This window comes from Electrona antarctica (genome assembly GCF_951216825.1).
Source record: "Electrona antarctica genome assembly, chromosome: 11".
NCBI classification, from domain to species: Eukaryota; Metazoa; Chordata; class Actinopteri; order Myctophiformes; family Myctophidae; genus Electrona; species Electrona antarctica.
The window spans coordinates 49,619,311-49,634,350 of record NC_136792.1 but is presented as its reverse complement, the minus strand read 5'-3'; the positions used below and the strand labels follow the sequence as shown (position 1 = coordinate 49,634,350).

At 44.1% G+C, this 15,040-nt stretch overlaps 1 protein-coding gene across 1 annotated transcript in view; it reads right to left on the bottom strand.

The window, feature by feature from the left end:
• Positions 1 to 15,040, bottom strand: part of stard10 (StAR related lipid transfer domain containing 10) — a 42,217-nt gene that overhangs the window by 5,403 nt on the left and 21,774 nt on the right. Inside the window, exons 6-7 of the mRNA XM_079515142.1 lie at positions 8,560 to 8,677; positions 8,024 to 8,076 (exon numbers count right to left, since the gene is read on the bottom strand). Coding sequence (XP_079371268.1) covers positions 8,024 to 8,076; positions 8,560 to 8,677 — 171 coding nt within the window. The remainder of the gene's footprint in view (positions 1 to 8,023; positions 8,077 to 8,559; positions 8,678 to 15,040) is intronic.

The window sequence follows — 15,040 nt, the reverse complement described above, 5'->3', positions numbered from 1 at the left end:
TCCCGATACTGTATCGGTATCGGGAAAAGTATCGGATCAGCCCTTATTTGTCATATCGGGTCATATCGGTATCTGTGAATATGCCAGTCTAACCACAGATCCGACACAGGGGTAAGGGGTTGACACTATTGCAGGTAAATAAAATGTTGGGGCATGTGGAGTTTGCTTTGGAGTTGCCCAAACTGCAAGTGCACATTTGAGTGAGGAGTCTGCTATAAACACAACACGAGATATATAGCTAGATAGCTATACACACAACATGAGATCACGACATTGGTATGGGTATTCGGTATCGGCTAACACACAAATTGAGGTATCGGGATCGGAAGCAAAAAAAGTGTATCGGGACATCCCTAGTAATATGTGTTTTTGGTTTTTAGATATTTTAGTATTTCAAAGTGTCTGTGACACTGCATGGTCTCACTGCTGGATTACTACAATGACCATAATGCTTTGCTGCACTCACCCCACCTTGTGGAGAAGGGGAGGGCCGTCTTATACTGACACAACATGTAGTCCAGGAAGGAAGTGAGACCAGCGTCTGTGACATCGCAGCCACTTTGAAATACTAAAATATCTAAAAACACATATTCAAACTGTTTAAGTGCCAGGGACGTTAAGACGAGCTGAATCTAATTATGCACTGATTGCCAGGGACGTTAATTTTTTTTAAATCCGTATTTTTGAAAATTCCTCTAATCTGGTGTGCAGGTGATGACATGCACATGACATGCACAATATAATTACATTTTATTTATTTTATTTATAATGGGAACAGTGGCACCCAGGACCAAAACTGGTGTCCACCCCCTGGCACTTAAGGAGTTTTAACCACATAAAAACCCCAGGAGCTTGTTGATCTGCTATTTTTCAATAGCTAAAGAATAGCATAATGCTTAACCCATTTTGGGCGGGAACCCCTTTTGGTGTTTTAAACATTGTTATAATTTAGCTATTGAAAAATAGCAGATCTACAAGCTCGTAGCGCGCCACTCGCTTGTAGGTCTGCTATTTTTGAAAAATCGTGAAAATATTTATTTCAGAAAACTGGAGGATTTAGAAGATCTTTTTAAAATTTTGAGGTCAGGCCTAAATAGCCTGGCTAATAAGCCAGACCGAATCAGCCGTTGGCAAAAAAAAAATTGCCTGCCGGCGGATTACGGTCTGGAGAGGCTCAATTGTACGCCCATTTCCTACACCAGAGAACTGGTGTGGCCAATCGGGACACGGTATGCAATATGGGCGGGCTTTGGTACAGTGACGTTCAATGCTTGAGACCTTTGACTGACAGTAGGTCTGACCAATTGCGTCAAAGAGAAAATGTTTGAACCCGCCCCCCCGGGAAACAAGATCCATACACAGCATCTCCAGACTCAAATACCACACGACAGTGTGATTTGAGTCTGGCTTATTAGCCAGGCTAAGGCCTAAATGGGTTAAAACACCAAAAAGGGGTTCCTGTTCAGAATGGGTTAAACATCGGACAGCATTCGTTGTATACTCAAACGCTCTGGGAGAGTATTGTTCCTTTGCCAACATTCAGCCCAATTATTTGACACCGACCGACGCACAGGGGGAGGAGACGGATGTGAAGAGATCAAAGGAGAGATCGATAGAATAAACACAGACAGAGATGGAGAGGGAGGGGGTGGTGAAACAGAAAGGGTACGACGAGCCCAGGCTGTTAAGGCCAAAATGTACTTGCTTTGGCATCGGCCACTGGAACATATAAATCTAAATTACTTACTCTGTTCGGCTTTAAAGGAGAATTCCACGCTAGAAGGCTTTCTTACCTTTATTTGTGGTTGTTACGTCCACACCAAAGAGGTCCAGGTGTTATTTTGTGCATTATTGGCTATTTCCCTCAATGGGGGTTGGGTGTTTGTGCTACTTTGCTTATTTCCATCGAAATAAGTAGTAAAGTGTGACGCTTGGGATACTATTTACATTATGGAGAGAGGATATATACAAAAAAAATAGCGAATTAGCACAACAACCCAATGCCCCATTCAATTCAATGCAATTCAATTAAATTCATTGAGGGCTTATGGTAGGGGAAATAGCCAATAATGCGCTTTTGCACAAAATAACACCTGGACCTCTTCGGTGGGGACGTAACAACTACAAATAAAAGGTAAGAAAGCCTTCTAGCATGGAATTCTCCTTTAAGGCTTTGTAAACTAAACTTGTATGAGGCATAGGACCTAAATGGAAACAAGACAGCAAGGACTTTTTTTTGGTGCTATCCCTTTTGGACTGAGTGTTTGACTGTTCAAGGTTCAAGGGTTCAAGGTTAGCTTTATTGTCCCTTGCGGGTAATTGGTTTGCAGCCAGATCATAGTAAAAAAATCACACCTGTGTGAACTGAGTGGTGCAACTCCCCCCCCCCCCCCTCTCTCTCTCTCTCTCATTAGCAGGCAACAGTGCAACACTATCTCTCTCTCTCTGTTTCTGGCACGACAGCGCCCCTACTGGTACTCATGAGTCACACATGAGTCACACACATTAACACGAGTCACATAGGTGAACACGAGTCACATAGGTGAACACGAGTCACATAGGTGGGTGAACACGGACATTGCTGTTCCTTGGAGTGGTTGCACCACTCAAAAAATACACACAACAAACAACATTCAATACAAGACTAAGATCTAAGAACAGGGCACTAGAGACAGAGAATTCATGACATTCAAAGTAGCAAAGTCAGCAAAAGTGCATTAGTGGGCAGTATGTGCAAAGAGGCAAGAATAAAGTGCTAAGTGGCAGCGGTGGCCGAACGGATTGCGGAGCGGTCTTGATACCGGAAGGTCGCCAGTTCGAATCAGCGGTCCGACACTGAAGTGCTGAAGTGCCCTTGAGCAAGGCATTGAACCACTACCATGAAATGTTCTATGAGCAGGGCCTGGCTGGAAACAAGTTCTTGAGCTTAGCCCAGATACCCTGGGTAAATATAGTAGCTTTGCTAACTGCTGTTCAGCAGCTGAATAGCAGCCGAGGACAAAGGATAGTTTGAACCGATTAGTCTTTGTAGTGGAGCACCCTCAGGCGACGACCTGAGGGCAACAGTTCAAACTCAGACCGAAGTGGGTGATCCGATACCTCCAGGAGGGAGGAGGCTCTCTTAAGCATCTGCCTCTTGTATACAGTTCTATGAGTTGGGCTTCGGGTTCTCCCAGAAATCTTACTGGCCACTTTGACGAGGCTGCTGAGCCTGTTCTTGTTGTTTGCCAGGGTCAGATTACCGTACCAGGCAACCATACAAAACATGAGAACAGATTCAATAAAACTACTCTGTACTCTGTTGCTGTTTATACATTCTGTCTAATAAACTATTCAATCAATCAATGAATAAAAGATAATGACTAGATAATATTGGTATACAAAGTAATGAGTATATACCAGTGGTTCTCAACCAGTGGTCCTTGAGGAGGTTCCAGGTGGTCCCCGGCTAAATGATGGAGAGTTGGTAACCAAATGGACCCTTAGATCTCTCTCTCTCTTTTTGAGAGCGTAACATGAAATCAAATGGTTGCATTTTACGCTCTCAAGAGTTAAACTATAGAGTATGCACATGCATGATTTTCCCATCAGGACACGCCCCCCTCATCTAGACTGAGTGGCAAAACATTGAGCAGCATGGAGTGTTGGAGTTTGGAAGCGCTTGTTGGAAATCACTCAACCGTCCTGCGTACCACCAGTTTCTAAATGTCACATAATGCAGGAGGCAGCAAAATGTTGTGTCATTGAAAACAAGCACTTCCAAACTCTGACACTTAATCAAATGCAGGGCATTTCTTGACAGAAAGTAGCTCATAACTTTTCTATTGTGGATTTTTATGAAACAAAAACTTTGCAGATAGAAAGAGGATAATTCAAACTTTTCGTACAGCTGCAATGTTGGTGAGTTTAACATTGTTTAATGCAATCAGACAGGACTTTTCTGTTTGGATGAATGGGCTGTCAAGGCCAGAAAGTAGTTTTTTGCCACTCAGTGGGCGTTCCCGCATAACTTTCAGGTATGATGATGTCACGCGCATACCCTCTATAGTTAATTATCTGCATTACTTAATTTACAAGAAGTCTACACAATTAGAGAATGTAGACAAATTCTTATTTCGATGGTACCAAGTACCAACATCAATACAGCATGGAATTGTGGACAAAATTGTATTCAACGAAAACAAAACATTCTACGTTTTGGGTTTGAGTCGAGGCTAAATCTCATCAAACGGTGGTTCCGTGGCTCAAACCTCAAATGCTGAATAAATGAAATGAAATGAAAACCCACTGATATAATAGCCTACACACAGTAACAACTAAAACGACGCAGGCACTTTCCCAGATTGAAAGGTATAACAACGTAGACCGTGTTCAGCTCTAAATGTGTTAATGATAAAATTCTATTAGAGGCTAAATTCGTCGCCTCCTGCTCTCTCTCAACTGGCACCAGTTGAACCCAGCACAAAGGAACCTTAGAAACACACCTGGTACACACTGTACACTGTTGCGATTGCGTTTAGATGTTGTTTCCAAGCAACCTTTTTTTTTACAGGTGTCTTGAAAAGACAGCTGTCAACAAACACCCAGAGGACTATAGTTTCTAAAACGTGTACGTCACCAAGAGGGGGGCAGCGTCTGAAAAGCTAAATTCTAGCCCACATCACTCAGAATAGAGTGACGGTGGTATGTTTTTGTAAATATTGAGCTCGTTCTTGGCGACAACATAGTGAACCAACACCAGGATGGATAGAAAGAATGTTGGGCCCAAATACATTACAAGGACAAGGAAAATGTTGTGAACAAACACGGCTGTGCTTAGATACTTTGTTGAACGTTATGTCTCTGCCCCCGTGCGCCGTACAGCCGAGATCCAAGCCATTCTACGTCTTTTTGTAAACTCGTCAATCTGGGTTCCTTGGTGCTGTCTCCATGCTGGAAAACTGAAAATCTAATTCCGTTTTCTGGCTCATTCCCTCGACGTGACCTGCTGTGGCACTTATTTACTGAGTAAGTCTGCACCATTGTGAGGTCAGTTTAAAAAAAGAACGTATACAAGCACACCTGATAGTCGCTCAATGTAAACAAACCAGACAAGCCAACAAGTATGGCGGCCGCTACCATGTGACACATTATGTTGACGCCCCCTCCAGGAGATTTTGGTACACACTATAGAGCGCCGCAGTCCCGCCCCCTTTCATGACGACGCCAGGCCCAGGAAATAATTCCCAATGCATTTTTCCCATAGACATTTCAAAACGTATTTATTTAAAGACCTTATGTTGTTGACCTTAAGCGTTGTACAAAGCCAACTCGAGTTGTGACAACAAACACAATATTTTGGACCAAACAAATAATTACAAAGAAGAAAAACAAGAAAAAAAAGTGTTGTAACCTGCCGTTTTCTTCTTCTTTCTAATTATTTGTTCGGCCCGAAAAAATCTGTTCGTTGTCATGATTTCTCACAACTCGAGTTGGCTTTGTACGAGGCTTAAAAGTTCTCTAAGTAAATACTTTTTGAAATGTCTATGAGGAAAATGAACAGGGAATAATTTCCTGGGCCCTGGTAGGGGATGCCTTCATCCCTCTCCTCTCCATCCTGACAGGGCTGGTCTATTTCAGCTCACACACACGCGCATGCAGGGGCACACACGCGCATGCAGGGGCACACACACACACACACACACACACACACACACACACACACACACACACACACACACACACACACACACACACACACACACACACACACACACACACACACACACACACACACACACACACACAGAGCCGACATCATTCATTATACATGGAGCTCCATGGCGCCCCCATTCTGCTCTGCTGGGTGTGGGTGTGACCGTAATGCATGAGGCAACCTCTCTCTCTCTCTCTTTATAACCCAACCTCTCTCTCTCTCCCTCGTTATAACCCAACCTCTCTCTCTCTCTCTCTCTTTATAACACTATACAACCTGTTCTGCTCTTTACAGCAGTGGGTTTTCATTTCAAGGTCCATTGTTTATTCTGCATTTGAGCCACAGAACCACACTCAGAAAACAGAAACTACTATCTACCCAAATATATTGGTGAACATTCTTTTTATACCCTTAATTATTGAGTAAACTTGACTGCTATGAAATCAAGTAAAATCTACCTTAAAAATTAAGTAAGTGCAAGTAATATATTAAAGCAGGTTGAAATGACAATTATTGAGTAGATAAACTTAATATGCATTAGCACCTTGAATTGACAATAACGGTGCACCGTTTGATGAGATTTAGCCTCGCAGACCAAACAACTTAAGAATATTTTGTCGTTGGATAGGATTTTGTCCACAGTTTCATGCTGTATTGATGCATCTAATTGTGTAGACTTCTTGTAATTTAAGTTAATTATTTAACTCTTGCGAGCGTAAAATGAAACCAAATGGACCCGCCCAGGTGCCCATCATTTAGCCAAGGACCACCTGGAAGCCCCTCAAGGACCACTGGTTGTCCCCGGACCACTGGTTGCCGGGACAACGCTCCACACGTCCCAAACTCTTCTCCCTTCTGGCTCAAAAACTATGGAATGCACTTCCCCATTGCAATCCGATCTGCAACCTCACTCCCAACCTTCCGCCGTAGTCTGAAAACCCACCTCTTCAGACTCCATCATGGCCCGTAGCACTTGCCCTAGCCCCGAACATTTTTATGTAGACTTATAAAACTATACATGCATAGATCCATAGATATTCCACTGTTATGTTCTTAGCCTACGTATGAGTCATGATAACTACTTTTTATGTATGTGATGTATTGCCATGCTTTTTGTTCTTGCTTAACCCATTTTGGGCGGGAACCCCTTTTGGTGTTTCAAGCATTCTGTTATACTTTAGCTATTGAAAAATAGCAGATCTACAAGCTCATAGCGCGCCACCGAGTGGCGCGCTACGAGCTTGTAGGTATGCTATTTTTGAAAAATCGAAGAACCACTGACATAGAAACATAGCTTTTTCAGGATGTAGAAGACATTTTTTGAATCTGACCTCAGGTCAAAATGGGTCAAAATGGGTCGCTCTGGATGAAGAGCGTCTGCTGAATGCCTAAATTGTAAATTGTTGAGAACCACCGATCTAAGACAAACAACGCATGATGTGCTGTATGCGACCGACCGTGCAAATTTTCAACACGGTCGGACGACTAGAATTGTCGTCACTGTGTGTCAGCAGACACTCAACATGTCCATAACACATTATATTGGCATGAGCAAACACATAGATATATATAAACTCTAGATGGCTCAAGGCGGAGTTTCTGACGTCGTTCACCCGGCAGCCATCTTACTTCGGGGCTACAGTACAGTATGTTCAATGGCAGCTCAAACAGAAACAGTCATAACTCGCTCAAATCGGGTTGGTTTATTACAAACGTTGTCAACGTGGCTATGATTCAGGACGCTTATCTGCTTAATTTTCTTTTTTTTATATGAACGTCGTATAAAAGCATATAAGTATGCGGACGTCTCTGACGTTTATAACAAACCAAACCGGTCATTTAAGAGTACATGCCCCATAGACACAATGTTATGTGGCCCGAGGTAAGATGGCCGCCACGTAACGACGTCGCTCTCTATTGGCCAACAGCGCGGGTGAGCTATCTAGAGTTTATATCTATGAGCAAACATACCTTCCTTTACATTGTCAAAGCAAAACGTGGAACAATACGATGAAAACTAAATGGATGTATGATTGAAAGTCAGTCCAATAGATCATTGTCTATACATGTACCGAGGCTGCTCGGTGCAGATCGAGCAGGAATACATGCATGCCGTGATCAGTAGTCTTTAGGGTGGTTGTGTTCCATTTGATGTCCACCAACACAGCAGCTCACACATCGTGCTGCTGTGTTTTGCACATTGTTGTACTTCGCCCAGCAGATATTGGAGTTTTTGTTGTTGTCGTCATTTGTCATGTTCTTAAACTCTCCTCCATGCGTGTGTGCGTGCGTGGGTGCGCGTGCGTGCGTGCGCTGAATTTGACTTACTTTGGGAGCAAGGAACTGGGAAGACTTGTTGACAACCCACTTGGGTAGTGAACCTGCCGAGAGAGAGAGAGAGATAGAGAGACAGAGAGCGAGGGGGGGGGGGGGGGGGGTGGGGGTGGGGTTGTGTTATCTAGGATCAATGTGAAGTCACTCTGACCTGATACTTCCTACTAACAGAAGTCTCTCTCTCTCTCTCTCTCAGTTGCACACGCAATTGAGCGCACGTGTAAAAGCGAGATGTGATTCAGGAGAATAACAGCTTTCAGCAGCCCTGGCATCCTTGAGAGAGAGAGAGAGAGCGACAGAGAGAGAGAGAGAGAGAGAGAGTCAAGCGGAGAGAACAGTACTCTTGTCTTCATATAGTTACTATGGCGACTCCTTTAGAAATAAGGCCAGAGAAATTAATGATTCATTACAGCCTTCAACTCACATCACCCAACATGTGTGTGTGTGTGTGTGGTAGTGTGTGTGCATGTGTGCGTGCATGTGTGCGTGCATGCATGCATGCATGCGTGTGTGCGTGCGTGCGTGCGTACCCTTGGGGTCAACCTGTGCCAGGTAGGTGAGGATACAGTGATCTGGTCCCTGGCTCTGCACCATGTAGCCTGTCTGCAGAGACACGGCTCGCACTAAGTCCTTCTTTGGAGGGTATTTCTGTAGGGTAAAAAAAAACACGCACGCACACACAGGTTCAAACACACACACACACACACACACACACACACACACACACACACACACACACACAGGTTCAAACACAGAATAGATTTGTAGATACTGGTCACTACTAGTTATAAAGGCTAGAGGGCGGACGCGGAGCATTCGGAGTATTCATTTCAATGGAAGTTGCTCAGTGGCAAAGCACAAGAGTTCTTAAAAAGTTCTATACCTTGAGTCAATGTCACTGTGGAAGTATAAGGTGGCGAACTTAAAAGAGGGTCCAAGGCAGCTCTGTCCAGTAGAAGTAGAAAAATCCTTTATTTCATTGATTAGTTTAGATAATAAAAACAAGGGTTTAAAAACACGACCAACGTGTTTCGGCCTGCATGGGCCTTCATCAGGGTCAACTAAAGATGACTGTTTGACACGTCATTAAGTAGTGCCAGTAATCAGCATCTCATTAGATCACATGACTACATCATCATCAGAATAATGCAGAAACGACAAACACCTGGGTGTGCACACCTAACTATTACAGCTCATTTAGCAAACTGAATTTTACGTACAAAAACCAGAGAATAATCACATGTGAATACAGTATATAAATGGAGAAAAACAAAAAAGGAAAAATAAAAATAAAAGTATAAATGTTGGTATGTAGTACTATGTATGGAGGAGAGGAATAGAGAGAAGTCACTGTAGTAAGAACGGAATTTTTGCTCAGTGGCGTTTTGAAGCACCCGGAAGAACGCTCCACTCCCTTATTTGACCATCAACAGTTGGTGGTCAAAGTGCGGAAGTGCCAACGAGCGCTCAACGTTAAACCCCAGGTGCTGCGCGGGGTTTACTCGTGCTAAATGCACGGCCCCCGCCTGCAGTTCCAGCTTTGACCAGTAGGGCCGGCGGCTTCAGCGTGGGCCAGCCGCTCTGGGGGCTTACTGCAATCCCCTAAACAAACAGGCTCCCTCCCCGCTACCTCTCTGAACTGGTTGGAATAACGTGTTCCTTCCAACGCGCTACAGTACGTCCAACCGTGGAAACTCCTTCCCCTGTCAGGTGAAAATAACTTGTGCATTGAAGGAAGCATGAGGTCAGTCTGTTGCTCTCCCCAGGTTGGCAGAGGAAGTGTAGCACCCAGGATTACATTAGATAATTGACACTGGGTGAAAAAAAAAGCGGTTGCAAAAATCGCGGATAAAAGAAAGAAAACTAGAAAAAGTGCCCCTCGGGGCACAGGTCTCCACCAGGGCAGGTCAGGTTGTGGCCTCCTGGTGACGCTATAATAGGCCAATGTGAAAAGGGTACAATTTCTTCTTACGACTTGGATGGAAATTGGATGATTTGAGGCATTTTGTTTCAAAAATGTGTTTTGCAAAAATCCACCTGTTGGTGGCGCTATAACAGGCCAATGTGAAAAGGTTGGATATATTCCTCAGCCTAGTAGGGACGTCTGTGAAAGATTTCACGTAAATTGCACACTGCGTTCATGATTTGAGGCTTTTTGTTCAAATCGGGCCAATCCTGCAAATTTTGAAAGTCACTGTTAGCCAATCAGGATGGAATATGCAATATCGGACAGATCTGTCTTGATCACATGACTATACAGATACTGTGTAACGATTTGCAGGATTTTTGGACAAAATATGGAGGAGTAATATCAAAAAAAGTTTTTTACAAAAGTCGGCCTCCTGGTGGCGCTATAACAGGCCGTTCTGGAAAATGTGGGGCAGAGGTTCATCGTTGGCATCCAGGGAGTGTGTGTGCAAAGTTTGGCATAGATCGGGCCAACGGTGCCGGGGATTAGTTGGTAACAGACAGACGGAAGGACACACACACGGACACACACACACACACACACGGACGGAGTGCAAAACATACTCTCTCCCCATGCCTTCGGCCTGGTGGAGACAAAAAAGCAGCACTACAAGCCCTTATCACCAGAAACAGACCTCTTTAGAGACCTCTTTAGAGCCCTTATCACCAGAAACAGACCTCTTTAGAGACCTCTTTAGAGCCCTTATCACCAGAAACAGACCTCTTTAGAGACCTCTTTAGAGCCCTTATCACCAGAAACAGACCTCTTTAGAGACCTCTTTAGAGCCCTTATCACCAGAAACAGACCTCTTTAGAGAAGAGCTTTGGAGAAGAGCATACATTTCACACGTTATACTTGTAGTTATTCTGCTAATGCTCCAAATCCAGGAAGTGAAACTGGAATAACAACAAGTAACTAAATAAGCACAAACTGAATTAGCATTCACGAGTCAGCGAGTTTCTCGCAAGTATGGCAGCCATTTATGAAATGCAAAGAGGACGCAGTGAGCATGAAAGAGGTGTGTGTGTGTGTGTGTGTGTGTGTGTGTGTGTGTGTGTGTGTGTGCACGCGTGGCAGCGGGGCAGATAATGGAAATAACCGTTCACTTGCGGATACAAGCACCAAAATTGGCACACATACTCCTTAGGGATTGCTCTTTTGATAAAACCATTGTGCCAAATAAAATGTCAAGATGGCGGCCATTTCTCAAGAGGGCCACCATTGAATATACAGTAATATTGCATTCCGCAATAAAATCCCATAGACTTGTCCTATTTGAATGATCTTGGTGTCAAATCATACATTTTTCACTATGTAGAATCCAAATTTGGACCCATGGACTTACTCACTAGTTTCCTTGTACCATATATCAGTCCCGGAATCCTAATATTCTGCTAAATTAGAGGTTTGTGTTATGTCTGACTCGGGTAAAATGGATGGTAGTCTATATCTTAATATTGTTAGAGGTTTAGTATGTGTGTGTGTGTGTGTGTGTATGTGTGTGTGTGTGTGTGTGGGGGGGGGGGGGGGGGTAATGTAGTAGCTCAACAGAGCAGATGTCAACGTACAGCCAGGGCACACTGGTGGCACCGCTCCTGTGAAACTCAGCATGGGGTTCAGTATCAGCTGAGTAATTTGTTTGGTGTAGCTAAATAAACCGTTAATAAAACCGCCCAGGTGGAGCCTGCAGAACCATTGCGGCTCAAGAAACCACCACTCCTGAATGAAGTGTCTGGTGCTGGGAGTCTGGTGCAACGCACAGGTCCTGGCGGTACTCCTGGTGAGAGCAGGAGTGGACCTGGTGAGACGTAGGAGGGGCCCGGACAGGAGTCAACCCACAGAGCCTAGTCCCTCCACATGCCAGAATTGTGCCTCCCAGTCCCGGCAGAGTAGTTCCGGAGTGGTTCCAACGGATTGTGTGGCCCTGGTCTTTCCCTAGTGGGTCTGATCGAGGGTAGCTACTGAGACGTAAGTCGGGACTTGATCACCCCGGCTGGGTCACCCGAGTGAGGGGTATGATGTTCGTTAGACCCGAAACCCCGATGACTTTGGGATACATCACTGAGGATACATCCCAGGTGCATCCAAGTATTTTTGTTCTTTATGACTTCAGTGTCCCAAAAGTTGTCTAATAAGCCCTGCATATTTTAGCTAGTGTAGATTACATGTAGTTTACCATGTATGATGTTCAGTTAGACAACCGCGCCTGAATTGACAGGGTATGCCAGCAGGGGAGAGCCGAGACAATGGTAAGGATATATGACTTATTCATGGACTTACCAAGATGGTGTACAGATCGCACAGGACTTAAATGATACTGGATGAACGATCAGGCTAGGTGTAGATTTTATTGTCGAACCTAGTTGTATCCCATACCTTATTGTGCATGATGGCGGTAAAAGGATAACCCCTCTGCCTTGATTCACTGAATACAGATAATGATCATACTGTGTCTGTGATACCTTGATTACCATTCACCAAGATGTCTAATATAAACCCAGGACCGCCTAAATTCAAGACTGACTGGAGCAAGTGTTGTCTTTGCAAAGACAAGAATAGTATGAGCTCTCATCACCACATGCAAGACAATCACAACAACAACTAATATTCCCCTGGGGGTGGCATTGAATAAACTCTGAGGAGGAACAAGGTGCAATATCATGATTGAAGGTTGTCGCATTATGTGAAGGTTGAAGGTTGATTGCATTATGTTGTCGCATTATGTTCAACAACACGAAACTGGAGAGAGTGAGAACCACAAAACGAAAAGCAGAGAGTGGAGTAGAACCAGCATTCAAAGCCAACCATGTTTCAGATGTGACAAAGATGCCGCATACTCTGAACTCACAGAGTATGCGTCGTCATAGAAAGCTATGACGATTAATCTCAATAAGAGTTAATGAATGTGCTTGTGCCCAAACTTTAAATGACGGAAAACTTCTTGCAAGACTCAGTGGTGGAGATGTTATTGCACAGGAGCTCCATGTTGCATGCTTGGCAGACCTGTACAATAGAGAGGTTGTACCTCACAACCACAAAGAGACTGGAAAAGGAACATTCAACCGAAGAGGATGCCCAGTTGCCCACCTACAGGAAATCTCAGAGCTAGTCACACATCTAGTGGAGACCACCAGATCTGGCGAGGGTCCTTCAGTCCTTCGACTTGCAGACATATAGTTCACCTGTACGCCCAGTGCCTGGAACAGCTGGGTGTTGATGGACCAGCTGTCAACTCCACATGACTGAATGAAAAACTGCTGTAAGAAATACCTGCTTTAGAGGGAGTTGTGGTCGTTGCAAGATGTTAGCTGCTTTGCTAAGGACAATAGCTTCACTATAAGAGTCAGAGGGCCCTATTATGCGTGTCTTAAGTACCAGGTCTTATTCCTTAACTTAAGACCTGGAGGCGTGGTCAATGCCATTTGGCCACTCAGAATAGCCAAATGGCATTGATCACGCCTCCAGGTCTTAAGTTAAGGAATAAGACCTGGTACTTAAGACACGCATAATAGGGCCCAGAGGCTTCTGACAAGCCAAAGCCTACATCTTTCTGGAAAGCCAAATGAACATCCCTTCCCTGCTTGTGAGCCTCCAACTCAGGTATTTCTGACAGCAGTTTTTCCTTCAGTCTTGTGGAGTTGACAGCAGATGCATCAACACCCAGCTGCATTCCACTGGCTGAGCGCACTCTGCTTTTCGTTTTGTGATTCTCACTCTCCAGTTTCGTAATGCGACAACTTTTGTGATATTGCGCCTTGTTCCTCCTCAGATTTTCTTCAATGCCACCACGATCATCAAGTCTGTCTGGATCCATTTTATTAATATGCATCTCATTCATTGTGTGAAAGAGGGGAATATTAGTTGCAATCATAGTGTAGCCATCATGTTGTGATTGTCGTGCATGTGGTGATGAGAGCTTTACTATCGTCCAGTCAGTCTTGAATTTAGACGGTCCTTGATCTATATTTGCAATCTTGGTGAATGGTAATCAAGGTATCACAGTATGACCATTATCTGTATTCAGTGAATCAAGGCAGAGGGGTTATCCTTTTACCGCCATCATGCACAATAAGGTATGGGATACGACTAGGTTCGACAATAAAATATATGATCTACACCTAGCCCGATCGTTCATCCAGTATCATTTAAGTCCAGTGTGATCTGTACACCATGTTGGTAAGTCCATGAATAAGTCATGTATAGCCCCCTTACCATTGGCTCGGCTCTCCCCTGCTGGCATACCCTGTCAATTCAGGCGCGGCTGTCTAACTGAACATCATACATGGTAAACGACATGTAATCTACACTAGCTAAAAGATTCAGGGGCTTATTAGACAACATTTGGGACACTGACGTCATTATTTAGCTACACCAAACAAATGACTGCATATACTTGCTGATACTGAATCCCATGCTGAGTTTCACAGGAGCGGTGCCACCAGTGTGCCCTGGCTGTACATTGACATCTGCTCTGTTGAGCTACTACATTACCCCCCCCCCCACACACACACACACACACACATACTAAACCTCTAACAATACTAAGATATAGACTACCATCCATTTTACCCGAGGCAGACATAACACAAACCTCTAATTCAGCAGAATATTAGGATTCCGGGACTGATATATGGTACAAGGAAGCTAGTGAGTAAGTCCATGGGTCCAAATTTGGATTCTACATAGTGAATTTTTTTTGATTTGACACCAAGATCATTCAAATAGGACAAGTCTATGGGATTTTATTGCTAAATGCAATATTACTGTATATTCAATGGCGGCCATCTTGAAAAATGGCCGCCATCTTGACATTTTATTTGGCACAATGGTTTTATCAAAAGAGCAATCCCTAAGGAGTATGCACGTGCCAATTTTGGTGCTTGTATCCGCAAGTGAACGATTCACCTGTAATTTGCATGTTATCTGCCCTGCTTCCTTTTGTTCGATCGAGTCGAGATGCTACTCACGTTAGCATTGGGTTGCTACTAGCTGATGTCAACAACACTGGAGCGCGCCATATTGATCGCCGCCCGCACCACATC